General features: G+C 41.4%; 1 protein-coding gene across 12 annotated transcripts in view; it reads right to left on the bottom strand.

Moving 5' to 3' along the window:
- KDM4C (lysine demethylase 4C) overlaps positions 1 to 22,009 on the bottom strand; it is a 441,772-nt gene that overhangs the window by 339,070 nt on the left and 80,693 nt on the right. For 11 of the 12 annotated variants that reach the window (XM_030567955.1, XM_030567954.1, XM_030567956.1 and 8 more), the window contains exon 6: positions 8,883 to 8,932. In XM_030567955.1, the coding sequence (XP_030423815.1) occupies positions 8,883 to 8,932 (50 nt within the window). Of the gene's footprint in view, positions 1 to 8,882; positions 8,933 to 21,596; positions 21,779 to 22,009 lie in introns of those variants that run through there. The other variant, XM_030567966.1, reaches the window with a different exon arrangement.

Here is a 22,009-nt window from a genome sequence, read left to right as displayed (position 1 = left end):
TCAGAACGGTCTTGATCAATTCCTCTTTTGATTTCCTAGGATTGCGCCTCAAGTTCTGTAATCTACGTGAGGCCGGTGATACAGCTGCATTACTCGAGTTCCCTAGAAAAAATAGAGATAGAGACATGTAATACACAGGGGCATCATTGTTTATTATCAAATTTTGAAGGACATTTGAAACTTTAGGTAGCATCCCTCTCACATACCTCACATAACACTGTAGAGGACAAGAAAGCTAAGTCATGTCGAGCAATGGGTTGAGTACTTTTGCTAAAATTTCTCCCATGTTAGTGGGATGCCTTGGTTCCTGCTTGGACTGGTGGCTGGGGGAACAGCAGAGCACACCGCGGGGCAGGGTGCCTGCTTGGACTGGTGGCTGGGGGAAGAACAGAGCACACCGCGGGGCAGGGTGCCTGCTTGGAAGGGGGGCTGGGGGAAGAACAGAGCACACCGCAGGGCAGGGTGCCTGCTTGGAAGGGGGGCTGGGGGAACAGCAGAGCACACCGCGGGGCAGGGTGCCTGCTTGGAAGGGGGGCTGGAGGAACAGCAGAGCACACCGCGGGGATGAATGCCTGCTTGGACTGCTGGCTGGGGGGAACAACAGAGCACACCGCGGGGATGAGTGCCTGCTTGGACTGCTGGCTGGGGAAACAGCAGAGCACACCGCGGGGCAGGGTGCCTGCTTGAAAGGGGGGCTGGGGGAACAACAGAGCACACCGCGGGGATGAGTGCCTGCTTGGACTGCTGGCTGGGGAAACAGCAGAGCACACCGCGGGGCAGGGTGCCTGCTTGGAAGGGGGGCTGGGGGAACAACAGAGCACACCGCAGGGCAGGGTGCCTGCTTGGAAGAGGGGCTGGGGGAACAACAGCTAACACCGCGGGGCTGAGTGCCTGCTTGGACTGCTGGCTGGGGGAACAACAGAGCACACCGCGGGGCAGGGTGCCTGCTTGGAAGAGGGGCTGGGGGAAGAACAGAGCACACCGCAGGGCAGGGTGCCTGCTTGGACTGCTGGCTGGGGGAACAACAGCTAACACCGCGGGGATGAGTGCCTGCTTGGACTGCTGGCTGGGGAAACAGCAGAGCAAACCGCGGGGCAGGGTGCCTGCTTGGAAGGGGGGCTGGGAGAACAGCAGAGCACACCGCGGGGCAGGGTACCTGCTTGGAAGGGGGGCTGGGGGAACAGCAGAGCACACCGCGGGGCAGGGTGCCTGCTTGGAAAGGGGGCTGGGAGAACAGCAGAGCACACCGCGGGGCAGGGTGCCTGCTTGGAAGGGGGGCTGGGAGAACAACAGAGCACACCGCGGGGATGAGTGCCTGCTTGGACTGCTGGCTAGGGAAACAGCAGAGCACACCGCGGGGCAGGGTGCCTGCTTGGAAGGGGGGCTGAGGGAACAACAGAGCACACCGCGGGGCAGGGTGCCTGCTTGGAAGAGGGGCTGGGGGAAGAACAGAGCACACCGCAGGGCAGGGTGCCTGTTTGGACTGCTGGCTGGGGGAACAACAGCTAACACCGCGGGGATGAGTGCCTGCTTGGACTGCTGGCTGGGGAAACAGCAGAGCACACCGCGGGGCAAGGTGCCTGCTTGGAAGGGGGGCTGGGGGAACAACAGAGCACACCGCGGGGATGAGTGCCTGCTTGGACTGCTGGCTGGGGAAACAGCAGAGCACACCGCGGGGCAGGGTGCCTGCTTGGAAGAGGGGCTGGGGGAAGAACAGAGCACACCGCAGGGCAGGGTGCCTGCTTGGACTGCTGGCTGGGGGAACAACAGCTAACACCGCGGGGATGAGTGCCTGCTTGGACTGCTGGCTGGGGAAACAGCAGAGCACACCGCGGGGCAAGGTGCCTGCTTGGAAGGGGGGCTGGGGGAACAACAGAGCACACCGCGGGGATGAGTGCCTGCTTGGACTGCTGGCTGGGGAAACAGCAGAGCACACCGCGGGGCAGGGTGCCTGCTTGGAAGAGGGGCTGGGGGAAGAACAGAGCACACCGCAGGGCAGGGTGCCTGCTTGGACTGCTGGCTGGGGAACAACAGAGCACACCGCGGGGATGAGTGCCTGCTTGGACTGCTGGCTGGGGAAACAGCAGAGCAAACCGCGGGGCAGGGTGCCTGCTTGGAAGGGGGGCTGGGGGAACAGCAGAGCACACCGCGGGGCAGGGTGCCTGCTTGGAGGGGGGGCTGGGGGAACAACAGAGTACACCGTGGGGCAGGGTGCCTGCTTGGAAGGGGGGCTGGGGGAACAGCAGATCACACCGCGTGGATGCCTACGTGCTGGGAAGGGCGGGGGGGGTTGGGGGAGGGGAAACAGAGCGCCTGGGGCTGGGGAGCCGTGAATCTAGCTCCCTGCCCTCAATTATCCCTAAACTATCCACAGGCTTTCGTAATGCCAGACATATCACTGCTGCGTGTTACCTGGGAAGAGAGGGAGGGTCTTCTACAGGAATGTGGATACCGCCCTGGCCCCTATGCAGCTTGCCTGTGTGCAGCCATGGTCCCCCCACCCCTCGCTGCACAGTGGATCGGACGAGTTAGCCTGACCGGGACAGGGACCACGGTGGCTCTCCCTATAAACTTGAGAAAGCACATTGCCCAAGCTCTAGCTGCAACTTTTCAAGAGATTACTCAGGCAGATTACACAGATGTCATAGATCACATCAATGGGCTATTCCACGTTTAGGCATGCATGCAGGCAGCCATAACGAAAATCCTCCTCTCCCAAAACATTGCAATCTACTTACCACGAGCACGATCCTCAGCTTCCTCATCAACGTCCGCTTCCAGCTACTGCGGCTGGCTAGTCTCCTCAGGGCTGGAGAAGAGCTCCTGGCTGCCTGTGTCCTGAGACTCCAGGGTGTCTCCCTCCACGCCAGTAGCATCACTGTATTCATCCTCTACACCATCCCCCACTTCTCCCTGCTCTGAACTCTCCATCGTGCTCTTAAGATTCACGGTGGGGTCACACCCAAGTATGGCATCCAGCTCCTTGTAAAACCTGCAGGTTGTGGGGGCAGCTCCTGAGCGTCGGTTTCCCTCACGGGCTTTGCAGTATGCACTCCTCAGCTCCTTAATTTTGACTCTGCATTGCAAGGCGTCCCGTTCGTGGCCCCTTCTCATCATGGACTGCGATATCTGACCATAGGTATCATAGTTTCTCCTTCTGGAGCGCAGCTGTGTTTGAACAGCCTCATCCCCCACACACTAATTAGATCCTGCAGCTCTGCATTGGTCCATGCTGGGGCTCGTTTGGTGCGTGGAGGCATGGTCGCTGAATGATTGATTGATTAATTGCACTCCACGCCTGGCTGAGCAAACAGGAAGGTGATTTTTGAAATTTCCCGGAGCATTTAAAGGAGGGGTCAGGTGAGCACAGGGCAGAGGAGTTTTCTTGATTACCAGAGAGGTATCCTCAGGTATGCTGGGATACCTGCTTATTCCACGGAGGTCAAGAAAAGCGCTGGTAAGTGTCTACACTTGATTACCAGCGCTGGATCACCAGCGCTGGATCCTCTACACCTGAGACAAAACGGGAGTACAGCCAGCGCTGCAAACAGGGACTTGCAGCGCTGGTGATGCCCTGCAGATGTGTACACCTCCTAAGTTGCAGCGCTGTAACTCCCTCACCAGCGCTGCAACTTTCTGATGTAGACAAGCCCTTAGACAGTAATCAAATAAACCATTAACCCTTAGCCTTGTCTTCGTTAAGTTAAATAGACTGAGATCCTTAGGTCTATCACTCTAAGGCATGTTTTCTAATCCGTTACTCATTATTGTGGCTCTTTTCGGTATCCTCTTCCATTTACCAACAACCTTCTTGAACTGTGGCCTCTAGAACTGGACACTGTATTCCAGCAACAGTTGTACCAGTACCAAATATAGAGGTAAAATAACCTCTTGAACCCTAATTGAGATTTCCTTGTGTGTGCATCCCAGGATCACATTAGCTCTTTTTGACAGTGTCACAATGGGAGCTCATGTTCAGGTGATTATCCACCACAAGACCCAAATCTTTTTCAGTCACTGCTTCCCTGAACAGAGGCCCAGTCCTGTAAGTATGGCCTATATTCTTTATTCCAAGATATATATATCCAATTTGTGTGTTATCCGCACACTTTATCAGTGATGATTTTACAGTTACTTCCAGGTCGTTGACAAAATGTTGAATAGCATAGGGCCAAGAACCATACTGGAAACAAGGGCACTGGAGCCCTCTCAAAAGTGGGGGGGATGGGGACCCTGCCCACACAATGCCCTGCCCCTGCTCCCCATGCCATGCCCAAGCCAGAATGTTAGAATGTTAACATATAACCAATTCTTAATGTATTAACCCTTTGAAAGTTAATGCAAGAAAAATGAAACATTAGGAGGATGATCGTGTATGGTCATAGTGACCTCTGGAAGACAGTAACAATCTGTAAGTACAGACTGTTACAGTCACAGAAGATGGCAAGTGCTGCTTGCAATAAATGAGTGTTATTATACACTGATGTATATGCATATGTAATAATCTAAAGTTTATCTATTCATTTCCATCTCTACTAACTTTGACTAAAATAAAATTGTCATTTGACGAAAGCTTTAACTCTTCAGCAACCACAAATTTTCAGTTTTTGCAACTGTGAGGTGACAGATAGACATAGACAGATAAAGATATCTCAAGTTCCGCATTAAATTGCACGTCAAGAACTACTTAATTTTATTCATAAATGATAGTTATGAACTTCTGTATTAAGTAGATCAGCTTATACTATATACTGTAGTTTTGAAACATTCTTCAAAATACTTACAGTATATTATACTCTGCCTTAGTCCCTTTGTATAACATAACTGAACACTTCAGATAGATGTTGCCTCTTTTCTAAAATAGCCTATACAATTAAGGAATCTATTTAAAGAACCTGAAGATCTTTCAAACTGACATTTATGATTTGCTGCTCTGCCTCTATTTTCCAACCAACTTTATCAAACAAAAATCCTTACAATTCTATGGTATTACAGATGAACATAACAACAAGTTTAAAAATTGCAATAACAGCTCACTTGAGATTTTTATTACATTTATGTCCACATAAAATTGAAAGAAACTATATAAATGAGAAAGCAGCTGAAGGGCAAAATCAAACTGCTGCCTTTATTAGATGCAAGTCTAATGTCTTTCAGATAAAATATTTGTAGGTGCCACAGTCAATCAAGATTTCAGTGGAAACCAAAGATGAAAGCATTCATGCATAAAAGGCAAATGTGATAATTATGATGTGCAGACAAGATAATGGAAAATCTCCTAGCCTTTCTTCAACCTTATGTATCAAGTACTGCTTTGACCTAGACAACCTGTAATGCTTCATCACATGTAATGCATTATTTTATTTTAATTATTTAGGAGTATTCAATTAATTCAGTAGGCATCTGGTCAGCAAGACTAAACCTCTGAATCATGCAGCTTTTTAGCTGTTGCATTTCCACAAGAAATATGCCACAAAAACAGGTTTTGAATAAACATGTAATTAAGTATGAAGTCATCATCATCCCCTAAGTTTATTAACCTTTACTGATTAGATAAATTGCAGCCATGTGGCTGACATGACATTTTCATCATTTTAAAACGTTTTACTTTAAAACTTTGACCATATTTTAATGGGCAGAAACTACATCATGAAGATCACAGATGCCTCTTTCTCAAACTCCACTAGCAACAAAATAATACGGAATTATGGAGCAATCATTAAAGAAAATATGGGAAAATATAGTCAGAGGGAGTAAAAAGTTCATTACATGTGTAAGGAAGGATTATAATAATCACCTTCCATGTCCTACTCTAATCTACTATCCAGACCCAGGGACTCATTAACTTTAATATTCATGAGAATAGTTTGCTCCTGCCAGAAGTTCAAGATTACAATTATGTTAGTATTATTTATAATGTATTGGGCTATTAGTACATACCAGCTTTATAGTTATTAGTATCGCAAAACTTTCATAATAGAACGACAAGTGTAAAAACTAACTATTATATTATTATTATTATTATTATTACTACTACTACTACTACTACTAGTTTCTAGAATTGTCCACATGATTTTAAAAGAAAGTAATTCTTGGAATTCCGTTTTAAATTTGATGGAGAATTGAACTAACCAAAACATGAAAAATGTGGTGGGATAGTCACCTTTAATGTCTGCTAAACTAAAAGCCAATACCAAATTTTATGTTGGGATGAATAAACTTCTTATCTAGTCTACAGGACTGGTATCTCTTACGACCTAATCCAAAAACTACTGAAGTCTACAAGAGTCTTCCTAGCATCTTCAATTGGCTTTGGCTCAAGCCTAAGAGAAAGCCCAACACAAAAGGGAAAAAATGCCAAGTCTTTACCTGCCCTGTTTCAGCCATTCAAAAAAGCTGAATTTTCAATTTTAAAAGGATAATCCTGACACAAGTAGAGCTGGGTGAAATTTTTTCTATGAATAAACTGTTCGCTGAAAAATGCAGTTTTGGCAACCCAAAACTATTTGTGAATTCATATTGAGGAGGAGGTGGCAGCAGCAACAGCAGCCTCTCTTATCCTTTAGCCTAGTGGGAGACCTGGGTTCAATTCCCTCCTCTGCCTGATGAGAAAAAAGGGATTTGAACATGGGTCTCAACTCTCAGGTGAGTGCCCTAACCGCAAGTCTATAGAATATTCCAGTATCAGTCATTTTCAGTCTCTCCTGTTGAAGCTGTTCCGCTTTGTAGAAGTAATTTAATAGTAATTGGAGCCTGAACCTGGGTCTCCAACACCTTAGGTAAGTGCCCCAACAACCAGCTACAGAATTACACTCTTTCCCTGGCTCAATGACTATTTATTAGAGAGACAAGGTGAATGAAGTGACATCTTTTATGGAACCAATTTCTGCTGATGAAAGAGACCAACAGAAGTTGGTTCAATAAAAGATATTACCTCACTCACCTCATCTCTCTAATATCCTGACACCAGCACAGCTATCACCCAGCAAACAACAATTATTGACATTCATGGTGGCCATTCCTAATCATTCATAATGGCAATGAATAGTCATTGGGACAGGGAAAGAGACTGAGAAATGACTCTCCAGTTATTGTCTGTGTAGCTCGAAAGCTTGTCTCTCACGTGAATGGAATCTTCAAAGATTTTACTTGTTTAAATTGAAGAAAGTCTCTACTGAGTATGTGCAAGCTGCAATTATTTTATTTTTTGTAAAAGCTTACAACTTGGGCAAATTTTCATAGAGACTGCAAAAGGCACATCCCTGTCAAAGGCCACTCCCCAAACCCTAACAAATTTCATTTCTCTGCTCAACCATCTGGATGCACTAGAGCAGTTTCCCAAACTTGGGACGCCACTTGTGTAGGGAAAGCCCCTGGGTGGGCTGGGCCGGTTTGTTTACCTGCCCCATCCGCAAGTCCGGCCAATCACGGCTCCCACTGGCCACGGTTTGCGGCTCCACGCCAAATGGGAGCTGCTGGGAGCGGCGGCCAGCACATTCCTCAGCCCGTGCCGCTTCCCACAGTCCCCATTGGTCAGAAGCGGCAAACTGTGGCCATTGGGAGCCACGATCGGCTGGACCTGCGGAGGGGACAGGTTAACAAACTGGCCTAGCCCACTAGGGCCTTTCCCTACACAAGCGGCATCCCAAGTTTGGGAAACACTGCACTAGAGAATTTAAAAAAAAAAAAAAGTCAAGACTTTAACAAGAGCAAAACAATATCTGCTTCCCTAGCCTCGCTCTTGCAAATGGCTTGACCTTTATCCTTGGGGTTTTTTTCCCTCATTTCAAACAGAAAAAAAAAACCCAACCAGCCTGAGGCAGACACAAAATATGGAAAAATTCAGACCAAATGGTAAAAGTTTTGCCAAGTTATAAGTAACTGAACACAAGGTACAATAATGGGAAGTGTCAGACAACCTCAATAATAGGCGACGCTACCAGTCCTTCCTATACTAAGGGTCACTTACTTCACAAATGAACTGCAGCCAACTCTATGGTGGTAAATAGCAGACCTCAGCAATAAGGTATAATGGGATTTGGAAAGGAGAAAATGAGGAAAGCTCTCTCAACTGGAACAACAAGAGTAATTTAAGTAGATAGAAAGTAATTAGCCAAGATGGAATTTGGCCATGGTTTAATTATCACAAATATACAGGGCATTGGTATTATGTGTCAATAATTCAGTTCAGCTATGCCACATATTACTTTTCTCAGGGACTAGTGTAGAATTAACTCAAGGGAGAATTAAACCCAAATGTATGCATAATTGTATATGTGTGTGCAAATACCCTACCTGCACATATGCATCAGATTCTTTTGCACACGCAATTTGGGTATAGACAAATATGTACATACGCTTTTGGTAATTTGCATCTGATCATGCTCTTTAAAACAAATATTTAAAAACCTATAAACAGAAATAACTTTGGCCTACAGCACCTAACTAAAACATGCTTAACTCTATTTCAAATTTAATTGGTGAAAATATCTCAAAGACCTACAGCTCATGTGGTACCAGTCCCATTAATAGATCTAATTATTTATTTGTTTATCCATAATTCTCAACTTTAATCTGAAGACAAAATAAGTATCTATAATATGGTAAAAAAAAAAAGTCAAGAAAAATATTAAGTTTTAAGAACCAAGCCTCAATTGCTTTTAAAGTTCTCCTCTCCCTCCCCGCCACCCACACAAATGTTTGAATAATATTGATCTACCATGTTTCAGGCATTTTAGATGCCACCATTTTAAGAAGGATGAAACCATATTAAATCAAGAGAGCCGAGATTGTAAAATGATTTTTCCTGAAATCAAAGAAACTCCTGAAAATCAAGGACCTTTGAAACAAACATCTTTGATTAGAAATGTTGAAAATATTACCTTGAGCTAGTCTTTCAAGCCGTTTTCCGTGTTCTGGAGGGATCGCATACCTAAAAATTACACAAAGAAACGGATTAAATGTTTAGCACTACAATTATGAAACAATAATTCTGCATGGACAAACTATCTGAAAGAAAAGAGACTAAATATGGTTATTAATATAAAATACAGTGTAAAACAACATGAGGAAAAACTAGGAGTTGATTTACTTTTAAGAAAAAGTGATTTATTTTACTTTTAGTTTTAAAAACTGATTAGTATAATACAAATTGTAGTTTAAGAATGTTTTAGTCACCAATCCCGCCTTGAATTTCTAAAGTTTGGCAATACCTGTACGTAATTATATCTGTACACAGTTATTCCAGTTAAAAGAAATGCAGATACTTATCTCTACTTTTATTTCTAAAAAAGACTTACACATACACCAAAGCAGCATACTTTCATACAGGATTATTTTCTTTGAATGTTTCACAAAACAAGAGTTCAACTGAAAAATATGAATTTAAGATGATTTTTTCATATTTGTTCTCTGTAGTTGAGTTATACATCAGTTTATAATTCAAATAAATATTCATAAATTCAATATTTATCACATTGTTTATGAAAATACTGTATTTGGAAATATTTTCATCTTTTATTTCAAGAAATTTTTTAATTTTTTTTTATTAAAGTCTAGTCACAACAAAATCTGTGAGAAGAAAAAGCATTGGTGGTATCATTGTTTTTTAGTGTTTATTACAGCTTGAAAATTTAAGATTACTGTAATGCAGAAAGATTATACTTCCTTTCCTAATTCAGCAGCACATGGTATAATATAAAAATGAATTAGCATTTTGTTATTTACTTCACAGATTTACCAAAGATGTTAATTAGCTTGTAATTTTTGGATTCAATAGCATATGTGATGTGTGTGCACAATCAGCTTCTATTTCACTGTATGTGTTTATGGCAGAGTTAGGTTGCATTTGATATCTTCTATGCAGAATAAACATGTGGCTTTGGTCAGGTGAAAAAAATATCAGCAAGTATGTATTCTTCAGCCTAATCCATATATGAATGTTTTCAGATTGGTCCAACAGCCAAACTATATAAAGTACTTTGAAAGTAGACGTTAAACTGGGAAATAAAAGAAAACATTTTGAACTGTCAGTTGACTGTCTGATCACTGGTCCAGGATCATCTCTTGGAAACGTTCATTAACAGTGGTTCACTCAAGCTTTTTTAGCCATGACCAGTCAAAATATTGGATCATAAAATGTGGGCGTTACTTACTTCCATAAAATAATTCAGCTACATTGTCAAGCAGAATGACAACTTCAGAGAATATGGCACAGTGACTAACTTCACTGGAAAAAGCCACCATAAAACAAAAAAGTAAGCAGCCCACAGCACAGGGGAAAAAACATTGCTCACCTGACCGCAGGTAACCCCTAAACCCAAATTAAACATAAATCACCTGATCTCAACATCAAAGGTGCACTGCACTGTTCCCAGATTAAATTAGCTCTCAACCTCACAGATCTGTCCATCTGACTCAGGTCATGAGTTGTTACAGCTCTGTTCCCATGTAATTAGTTAGAGCCAAATCCAAGCAAAATCATGGCAACTTCTCTCACTGAGTTTCACCAATACTTGTGGTATAATAAAATAGATTCATAGATTCATAGACATGTAGGGCTGGAAGGGACCTCGAGAGGTCATTGAGTCCAGTCCCCTGCTCTCATGGCAGGACCAAATACTGTCTAGACCATCCCTGACAGACATTTATCTAACAAAATAATCCGCCCAACTCCAAACAATCCAACTGCCTTCCTGAATTGATACTTGTGGCACCTTAGAGACTAACAAATTTTTGGGCATAAGCTTTTGTGGGCTAAAACCCACTTCATCAGATGCACGGAGTGGAAAAAAAAGCAGTATATATATTACAGCACATGAAAAGATGGGAATTGCCTTACCAAGTGGAGGGTCAGTGCTAATGAGGCCAATTCAATCAAGGTGGAAGTGGCCTATTCTCAACAGTTAAATTAGTTTTATAATTTAATGATCATGTGTAAGGACTATCCACACCACAAATGAAAACCAACAAGCCCCTGACCATGCAATAATTCAACATTCCCTTACACAGAAAGAGAACAGAATCACATACAGCAAATAATTAACAAGCTCCACAACCTCACAAAAAACAGATAACCAAATTACAAAATTTACATCATTATCTATTTTAACTAAATATTGCTCCAATATCTTTTGTAAAACATTTCCCACCATAAATGTTCTTCAAACTTGGAAAATATTTCTGGTAGGAAATGTGTTACAGAAAATATTGGTTACTTTCAACTCATGTTCCATTTAAAGGTGAAAACCTGTTTTTTTTCCCTCAAGTGCTGATGGCCTAAGCTTCTTTTAACAGGCCTCATATAGTAACTGCCTGATATCGTTGTTATAGGAATAGTAAGATGCTTTATGTACAAATATAGGAGTGCTTTTTGATGCTAAACTAATTACTAATGTAAGCAGCTATTTAAGTATAGAATATTTCTATAAATGGAGAATCACTTACTGTCAGTGCTCAAATATTTTTCAATCCACTCAGAATGATGAGAAAAATTATATTTCCAAAAATTGTCACATAGAAGCCACAGCTTAAGCTCAAGTACTTAAACAAGTTATTTAATTTTTTAAACTGTTTTGATAAGAATATCAAAAGGAATACCAAAAGGAATACTTAACACTAAACTTTACAAGTTATCTGGATCTTTCTTGCCACAAGAATAAAGGCAATTAAAGAAACTTTGCATATGCATAAAACAATGCTTGTTCGGGAGCTGAAAGTGTCACCTAAACCAACCCCAAAGGCATGGAGCCAATGAAAGAGTAACAGCAACTAATCTGAATCTAAACAAGCCTGAAAAGAGGAACATTTACCTATAACTTCATGAAAACAAGGAGAAGGTTTTAAATAATTCTGAAGTGACCCCACCCTCACACCCTCTGCTACTCTGCTTAAGCAGCAAGCACTCCACAACTAATCCAGTTCATCACTACAAGCAAGCTGCTACAAATTTGACACCATCAGATCAGGATTAAACAAACACTGTGAATGGCTAGCCAACTACAAAAGCAGTTTTTCCTCCCTTGGTGTTCACACCTCAACTGCTAGAAGAGGCCTCACCCTCCCTGATTGAACTAACCTCCTTATTTCAGACTGATTCTTGCCTGCATATTATACCTGCCTCTGGAAATTTCCATTACATGCATCTGACAAAGTGGGAATTCACCCATGAAAGCTTATGCTCCAATACATCTGTAGTCTTTAAGGTGCCACTGGACTCATTGTTGCTTTTTATAAGAAAAACAGAGAAGACTCATGAAGAAACCAACCCAAGAAAACTTCTCCAAAACATCAGCATAGATTGATGAGAGGAGGTTAACCAAAACAATGCCAAGGAATTAGATTTCAAACTCTTGTAATGATTTTATTGGAATACTGAAATGCTGTTGTAACTTAAAAGACTAACAGTTTCTCCTATTAATCACCAGATGGTTAGGCCAGATACTGCTACAGAGGAGAAGGGGTTAAACACTGGTAAACAGAGAAACAATGGGATGAAACTGTATTTGACATTCTGAATATTGATTAACTGGCCTACCTCAAGACAGCTCCTTAAATGGCTTCTTCTAATGAATGATTTCAATATTTTCTTGGTTTAATAGGATGTAGTTAAGATCGCTTACTTTGTCAACTATAAACTCAATGATTATTTATTAATAACCAGCAGATCTGCCTTCCCTGAAACAAAGTTCCTTTGCCCATCTATACATATTCTTACTTCTTAAAGGATATACTAAAGAATGGAGTCACAATCATTTTGTGAAATAATAAATTTTGGTCTTGATACAGGGAGAGAAACGCACACCTCAGATGTTCACGTTCAGGGTTGTAATCTCTGTTAAAAGCTCTCCACAATGAGAGCTAAAGAAGAGATTGTAATAGAAATAACCAGTTTATCATTTGTGTTGTTTAGAGTTTTTTTCCTTTTTCTTAAAATAATAAAATAGCCATGGTTAATAATTGTGATTATCTTGCTTGATGTTGAACATGGTGTGCCCTAAACTAAGCAAAAGAACCCTTGTAACGAAATACTGGGAGTCACACCAGAGTTAGCAGTGAGTGAAACAATTAGCAAGAGCTGGCCTACTATTGCTTGTTTCTCTAAACCAAATATACACGGTAATTTTTCAGATAAAATTACGTGGAGTCCAACAGTTTAAAATTTCCTCTTTCAATTCCACAAACTCAATGAAATGACTCAAGTTCTCATGGCAAATTTAAACTATACTTAAGTTCTTTACTAAATTGTGACATTAAGTACCATGCCCACAGACAGAGGTCCAGTAAGTGGGTCTTTGCAGCGGTTGTATAATCAACCAGTCAAATGGCTTCCTTTAAGACAGTGGGCCATAACTCTCCAGTCAGCCATGAGACCAGACAGTCTTCCCAGGTGACTCCAGTCAATGCCCCTGTGACACTGTGGGACATTTCTCAAAATGGCAATCACTAAAATCAAGTCAGAATTGACCTGGATGCCTAAAGTCAAAATAGTAATCAGAATTATGTGAATTTATGATTCAGTTTCTCATAGGGTGACCAGATGTCCCAATTTTATAGGGACAGTCTCCATTTTTGGGTCTCTCTCTTATATAGACTCCTAGTATCCCCCACCCCCGTCCCGATTTTTCACACTTGCCATCTGGTCACCCTAGTTTCTCATGACCTGCCAAGACAAGTAAACAATGAGGTATACTACTAGGAAGCAGAATACACTGTGGGATACAGTATTTATTTCTAGCCCCAGTGGTTCACAAGATACTGGATCTGGAATCTATCATTGGTCTCTTAGGCTTGAAGCCGCTTCTTGGCTTTGTTCTCAGACTAAATATAGCAAGTACTGGATCAATGACCTAAGTAATTTTCAATCTCTGCTCATACATGCACAAATATCACCACTAAAACGATCAGTGCACTTTGAATTGGTTTTGGTTTAAAATGTCAAGTGGTAAGCATAGAAAAGACATGTATGTGATACTCTGGACATTTTACTATTTTGCGCATGGTAAATGTGACTCACATCTAGGATTCATCTCCCTTTCCACCCAGTTCACCTATCTATCAAACTAATCTTTTTTTTCCAGTTTGGAGGTCTTGAAACAACTTAAGCCCAAGCCTAGCCACATTCACTTCTATACCATATATTGGTAATTTTATTTCTATTTCTAAATGTTAAGGAATTGAAAACTATTATAGTTTGAAAAAGCACAGTGAGTTAAGAAGCTATCACTAGAGGTTCAAGCTAGGGTGCCTATTTCTGACTTCTCCCAACCACAACCCCTCATTCACATATACACTTAACCACTACTCAGTGGGCCCAATTAAAATATAAGAAGATTATTCTATCAAGATGGCCAGCATCCACAAGTTACAACGGTTGTAACAGAGCTCATGCCCACTTCAGAAGTACTGTAAATGGAAATGACCACGGGGAGAGACTTTCAACTTTATTCTGCTCACTTTATTGCAGCTTTAGTAGCAACTCATTATCTTCCTAAAACTGAATCTCTTTCTCTCCATGTTTGTCCTGGCAAATTGCTTAAAATATATGCTCACATCTTTCACAGGCCAAGGCAGACAAATTACTGTATATAGTGCTATGTATTGTACTGTTAATTAAACTACATAACTCCATGAAGTACAACCAAAAGTGTTAGTACTCTACAGAAAACTAAAGTTCCTATTAAAGAACACACTGTATCTCAAACACATACACACACAGTCTGTGTCACACTCACCTCTCAACACATACTTGAATTGTTGTTCTTACTTGGTACTTCCTGCAATGCACATATATTCTCTGTAATTTTATTATTTCAAAGTGTGTTATTTTAGTGTTTTGACTTGTCTATGCATTTCATAATTTTTATTTCTCTTACACCACGAAAGCTTATGCTCAAATACATTTGTTCGTCTAAGGTGATACAAGTACTCCTGTTCTTTTATTCTTTGAGTAGTAAGTTCTAAAATGCCTAACCTCTCCTGGCTGGAGCAAGTAGCCCTATGGTAACTTTTTAAACACATATATTAAATCTAGGTTTTTTTGTTTCTCCTGGTGGCGCACACCTGCACATACCTCAGTGCACAACACAAAATGTATTCCATACGTGGATGGAAAAAATTAGAGGGATTACATTACTCTTGGGATATGACTTTTTCTACAACATTTGCATGTAGGCTGGAATTTGTCCTTAGTCTAGGATTTCTCTCTCCTTGCCTCGGGGATTTTGTAGTAATGACTTTTAACACTCAAGCGTCTGTTTATAGTTTCTAAGCTAGCATCAGGTTTTTCAAGCTTGTTAAGTTGCTCTAGGTTCTGCTGTTTCATCAGCTCAGGCTGCTTTGCTCTGCGTATAGCTGTGGCTAAGGTTAAATCTCTTTACAACTGTGGGTGCTGTGAAAAGTTTATCTGTTACCAAACAATCCGCCTGTCTGATATATTCATGTTTTGCGTTCCCAAAAAAAATCAGTTTTCAGCCAATATATGCAGAGCTGTTATAAAACATTCACCGTTTCCCCCGGTTCTTGAATTCTCTGGTGGAAAAATGCTCTTTTATAAACCACATTTATCTCAGGTATAAAGTATGCATCAAACATAGCCAGAACCCTTTCATAGTAATCTTTTTGACTATCTTCAGTCAAGTCAAAGGATTTAAAGACATGCTCTGCTTGCTTCCTCACAGCATAAAGAAGATACCTGCATATTTCCACTCTCTTTATGGTGCTTGGGAGCAATGCAAAATCTTGCAAAATATTTTTTTCAGTCTATCCATACTGAAGGTTTGTCAAAGCTGAAATTCTCTGGGGCACTGAAGAATGGCATTTTGATGACATCCTGCCATCTTTATTGCTTTGTTCCTTATGTTTCTGTTCTTAGGTTATTCCTCACACCACACCATGTACGTCTGTCCCAGACACTGACTGGTCACAGAGCTTGCTTATATGCACCAAATGTTTTCATCACAAGATCCTTTAATGATCTGTAAAGTCTGGTATATATTTGTTTAAATAAAAGCATTTTACACACACTGCCACCTACTGTAAAATATAATTGTGTAAAAATATAATTAGGAAGGCCAAAAAAGAATTTGAAGTACATCTAGCCAAAGACTCAAGAAAGTAATAGCAAGAAAAAAAATGTTAAGTACATCAGAAACGGGAAGCCTGCTAAACAGCCAGTGTGGCCACTGGACGATCAAGATGCTAAAGGAGCACTCAAGAATGCTAAGGCCATTGCAGAGAAACTAAATTAATTATTTGCACTAGTCTTCATGGTTGATAAATGCAAAGTAATGCACAGTGGAAAACATAATCCCAACTATACATATAAAATGATGGGGTCTAAATTAGCTGTTACCACTCAAAAAAGAGATCTTGGAATCAATGTGCAATGGCAGTCAAAAAAGCAAACAGAATGTTGGGGATCATTAAGAAAGGGATAGATAATAAGACAGAAAATATCATATTGCCTCTATATAAATCCATGGTATGCTCATCTCTTGAATACTGCATGCAGATGTGGTCGCCCCATCTCAAAAAAGATATATTGGAATTGGAAAAGGTTCAGAAAAAGGCAACAAAAATGATTAGGTGTATGGAATGGCTGTCATATGAGAAGCGATTAGTAAGACTGGGACTTTTCAGCTTGGAATAGAGACGACAAAGGGGGATATGATAGAGGTCTATAAAATCATGACTGGTGTGGAGAAAGTAAATAAGTAAGCATTACTTAGTGCTTCTCACAACATAGGAACTAGAGGCTACCATATGAAATTAATAGGCAACAGGTTTAAAACAAACAAAAGGAAATATTTTCTCATACAACACACAGTAAACCTGTGGAACTCTTTGCCTGAGGATGCTGTGAAGGCCAAGACTATATCTAGTTTTTTTTTTGAACACTGATAAATTCATGGAGGATAGGTCCATCAATTGCTATTGGCCAGCATGGGCAGGGATGTCCCTAGTCTCTGTTTGCCAGAAGCTGGGAATAGGTGACAGGGGATAGATCATTTGATGATTATCTGTTCTGTTCATTCCCTCTGGGGCACCATTGGCCACTCTCGGAAGACAGGACACTGAACTAGATGGACCTTTGGTCTCATCCAGTATGGCCGTTCTTAACAGCATAATACAGTTAAGCATTTCTTGACTAAACCAGTGAACCCAGAGTACACTGTTGCCACAGAGACAACAAATAGGTGTATATTTTGCGGGTGCCCAGAAGGGAGGGAACTAGACACTTAAATGTAACCCAGTGGAATGTGTAAATTGTTAGCCTGCAGAGGGAAAGAGCAGGGCTCGCAGAGCCTGGACTGGAGTGCCTGTGTTCCTAGTAAGTGGGGAGAATTTCCCTAGTGGGGCACAAACAGAACTCCCTCCCACTGTAAACAGATGATAGTAATTCACCCTGGATAACCGGAGTAACCCTAAAAATGTGTCACAGTGTCCCCTTCTAGATTGTTTTTGTTTATCTTTTATATGAGTGAATTTATAACTTTGCCCACTGCCCACATGACCCTCTGCCCAACATAAAGAAGACTGAGTTCTACTTTGCAATTAACAATTATAATATTTCTGCTGTGCCTGTTTGTAACTTAAGTCAGCCACTTAGGGAAGAGAATAATATCATGTATGTTACGTAATCCAAGAACCGGCTCATTCATCTCAGCCTGGAGTCCAGGCTCTAGTGCTAGGAATATTCAATCCTTCGAAGAAAGCGGGGAAAGTATCTGAGGAAGCTCTCAAGTGAAAGGTGTGTGTATATATATTTTCAAAATGGACTAAAAATGCATTGGTAGCCAGTGCAATCCCAAATGGTAAGACTGAGACTTTATGTTTCACCCTGTGTAAGAGACAGTCCATAATTGTGCCATTGTGTTTAGCAGCCAAGGAGAGCAGGTGCCTGGCTCCTGAGGCATTCTCTCCCTTTTGTAGAATGCTTAATAATAGAGTAAGGATCACACTGCAACATTTAAAGGAACTGATTAATCAGGAAGCAAGACTGCATTGTGGGGAAAAAAGAAAATTAAAAAAAAAAAAAAAAAAAAAAAAAAAGAGAGACCAGAAAGGTGGACAGACCACTGGAACCACAGCCCTCAGGTTTCTGTAAACTACCTTTGTGTGAAGTCTACCATTCATAAGAGAGGAAGGCAAAAAATCTTGGGCTCTTTCACTTAATTTCTGGGTTTCTTCAGGGTCTCACGTCGTATCTCCAATTCCTGTTTAATGTATAGTAATGGATGCTTTATAGAAATTCTTATGTATTTGTTTGTGACTCTTTTCGATTTTGTTAATTTTCTCTTCCTCGCTGTTCTCCCCAGGACCCATCAGGGAATGCCAGGAGAAGGAACACCACTGCTCCCCCCAGCCAATTGCAATGCTGACTAGGCCAAGAATGAACCTACCACAATCCTCTCACGATCTCTTACGTGTGCTCTTTTCAAATTCTGGACATGCTCCAGACACTGAAGTAAATTTTCCTGTGTTCTGTTTGATCTTTAGCTCTAGGTTACATTATTTAATAATGACAGTTAGGTCAGAGGGCAGCATCTCAAGGAACTTCGCTTTGCCTTGCATTATGTCACCCTCCTTTTCCATCCATTTTTAGCCCTTCCACAGCATAAAACTAAATTTATCTATAAAACAAACAATGCAAGTGTAGATGTTGTCATCTATGTGATTAAAGTACATCTTCATGTTATTTTGGATGTTGATAAACAAGTCTTAATATTTGCTGCCATAAAATCCATTTGCTTTAAATTGAATACCTTTATTCTGCTCAACCATTAATGTTTGCAATTATATAGCACAAGTTACCTTAATTTTTCTTAACTTTAAGGTATGTTGTTTTGTACCTTATGTTAAAGTTTGTAAAATTAAAACGTTGATTTGGGGAAATAAAATTTAGTGTAATATATGTTTAAGTAATATTTTACTTTCTGCGATGACACTTGTTTTCTATAGCAATATTTTGCTGCATAATTAATGCCTTATATATTCAGCAATATTTAGGTTAAAAATTAGTGGTGCTATTTTTGTATAAATCAAACCTAGGCTCCTTAGCTTTCCATAATGCCTATGACATTTACCAGATTCGTATTCTAGCTTTTATTAAACAAAGGCATCAAGATGAGCCTGCAGAAACCTTAGTCTGAATCCATTTGGATTGGGTCTGGAGAAAGATTTAAGAGGTACGTTGTTAGAGAATGTTATTTAACATGTTCTAACTAACACTTTCTAAAATTGTAGGTAGCGGAATACTTGCAAGCTTCAGCCTGTCCAGTTTACACACGTTAAAGATTACCCTGCCTTGTCTACACTAGAATTTTAGAATATGTTAAGATATGTTTAAGATAAGGCCCTTATAAAATGTGAAAGTGCCACATGAAATTAGAGAAAAGTTATTTAATAGTAAAAAAAAAAAGTGAGGGAAAAACCTACTGTCCAAGACACTGTTTGTATAAAATTTCTATATCCAAGTTTGCTCCAATTTGAAAATTCTGATTAAAAGAAAAAGGAGAAATCCCATCAAAGTGAAAGTTTATTCAGAAGAACAGTGACCTGTAGGGCAGTAAACATTCACTAATTGAAAGAAAATCATCCCAGAAGTCAGAGCAGAGGGCAAAGATGGTTCCACAAAGTGCTCTGGCCATTGCTTAACCACTGGTAACCTCTGCTGTAGCAATCATGGGATGCATGCTATAGTGAGGTATACCAGTCAGTCTATGCTGCATGCTGCCCTTGAAAAGCTGGCATATTTCACTTCCATAGCAAGGAAATCATTTATCTTCCCCTGCATTCTCTGTAGACCCAGTGACAGCTGTTATAGACTGCAGCATAGCGACCAACTAAGCCATACTGCCAATACCAAGTAATGTTCAGAGCTACCAAGAACACTGAGATTTAGGCCAAACTTTCCAATAGATCCTTAGTCTCTGTTTCCCAAGAAGGAAACTTGCAGTATATTTTACCTCTCTTCAAAGCCACAACTCTATGATGGCAAGGGCCTCATTTTCATGCACAAAGATCAGGATATGAGCTATAGTTGCAAATATAGAGGCTTTAAAAATATGGCAGTTTCGTTAGGAAAACATGCTTCCCATGAATTCTGAGCTGACTCCTTACAGTATTCTACAAACTAATAACATACACTAGAATCCTAAAGACACGAACACCAGAGTTATGGACTTACTGGTCACCCAGACATCAATCAGGCAGCAGAGGAGTAAAAAAATGCCCCCAGCAAATACTGTACTGCCTCAGGACTTTAGCCCTGGGGCTCACAGCTTCAGCCACAGGGTGGCTGGGGCTGCAGCTGCAAGGTCAAGGGGGTTCAGCTTGGGGGGGGGGGGGGGGGGGGGGGAACGGCTGGGAGCTTCTAACCCTTGAGAGCAAGACCGGGGGGAGTGCTGAGGCTTGGTCTTCAGCCACATGGGGGGTGCCCAGGCTCAGGGCTTCAGTCCCATGGATCTGTTCCAGCTTCAGCCCCACAGGGATCGCCAGGGCTCGGGGCTTTAGCAATGAGGAGAGCACCGTTCTCAGGCACAGAGCTCCCTCGTAGCTCAAATCCTGATTTTCAGCGCTCCCCGCCCCCGCGGGGCAGAAGCTGGGAATGGAGTCACGGGGCTCAAGCACCAAGCCTCTGCATGCCCACACACACACATACATCTAAAGCCCTAAGCCCTCGTGCTCCCAGGGGCTCTAGCCCCTAGCCCCACCCTGTAGTTGCAGCCCCAACTCCCCTGTGACTGAAGTACCTACAGTCTTGTTCAGAGTTACAGACCATTTTCAGAGTTATGGACAACCTCCATTCCTGAGGTGTCCGTAACCAAGGTTCTGCTGTACTGAGGAACCCAGCAACAGACAAAAGGAGAGGCAAACAAATGCAAATTTCAAAACAGTTTCTGAGAACATGAGACTGGTGCATCCTTTCATTGACATGTACTGAACTGGCTTCCACACTTGCTTACCTCTCCTTTGTCCCAGAAACCACAGGCAGAAAAACAAGATACCAGGAATGCAGTTTAACTAGGCTGCAACTCAAATAAGTTGCATCTGATGAAGTGGGAAGACATGCATCTGACAAAGTGGGTATTCACCCACGAAAGCTCATGCTCCAAAACGTCTGTTAGTCTATAAGGTGCCACAGGACTCTTTGCTGCTTTTACGGATCCAGACTAACACGGCTGCACCTCTGATACTTAACTCAAATAAGGTAAGGCAGCTCATGCAGTTAGAATAAACAGATAGGGTTTTGCACTGAGAAGTACAAAGTCATTACATGAATAAAGAAAAAAAATGGCAGAGAAGTCCAGCTTGTAAGAAGTTTATTTTTAAAACGCCAAAACTAATAGTGACCATAAAATATTTTTATAGGAATGGTGGGTGATAGTGTAAGAAACTAGGCAGATTTTTGTAATTTAAGGTTAATTTTTCTTTATGTTTTGGGATGTAGTTATATGCACTAACACAAAAGAAATGAGTTTTAATTGTTCCAGATATTATAGCCAAAGAACATATTTTTGTAATATATATTGGCTATTACTAGTACCATTTTTACCTTAACTTGTAGTGCTACTGTAACTCTAAAACTGATTATTTTGGAGATGTTATGTTCGTTCAGAACCTTTCACTAATTTTTCTATAGCCCACTGATCAGCGAACATGATTGCTCAGGAGAGTGCTAATTAGTATTTGGAGGCTTTCAGCTCTAGTTAATCATTTCCAGTGTAGTCATGCTTATGGATGGAGAGTTGTTCACACATGATGTGTGTCTGCAGGCCTATGTAAAATGAGAGGGGGATTTCATTACTTCTCCAAACAACCAAAGAGCCACAACTGGTCCATGTCATTAAGAATATCAACAGAATAGTCAAAGAATGACTTTTCATAGAGAGTGAAAAACCTCTTGCCCCTCAAGGTCAGCGATGAGGTCTGTTTACAGGATAGGGGAGAAACCTTCCATTGGCAGTGCAGTTAGTAGCTTCGGCTTGTCTACACTACCCGCCAAATA

Source organism: Gopherus evgoodei, chromosome 6 (genome assembly GCF_007399415.2).
Source record: "Gopherus evgoodei ecotype Sinaloan lineage chromosome 6, rGopEvg1_v1.p, whole genome shotgun sequence".
Lineage (NCBI taxonomy): Eukaryota > Metazoa > Chordata > Testudines > Testudinidae > Gopherus > Gopherus evgoodei.
This window is presented reverse-complemented; position numbering and strand designations above follow the sequence as displayed.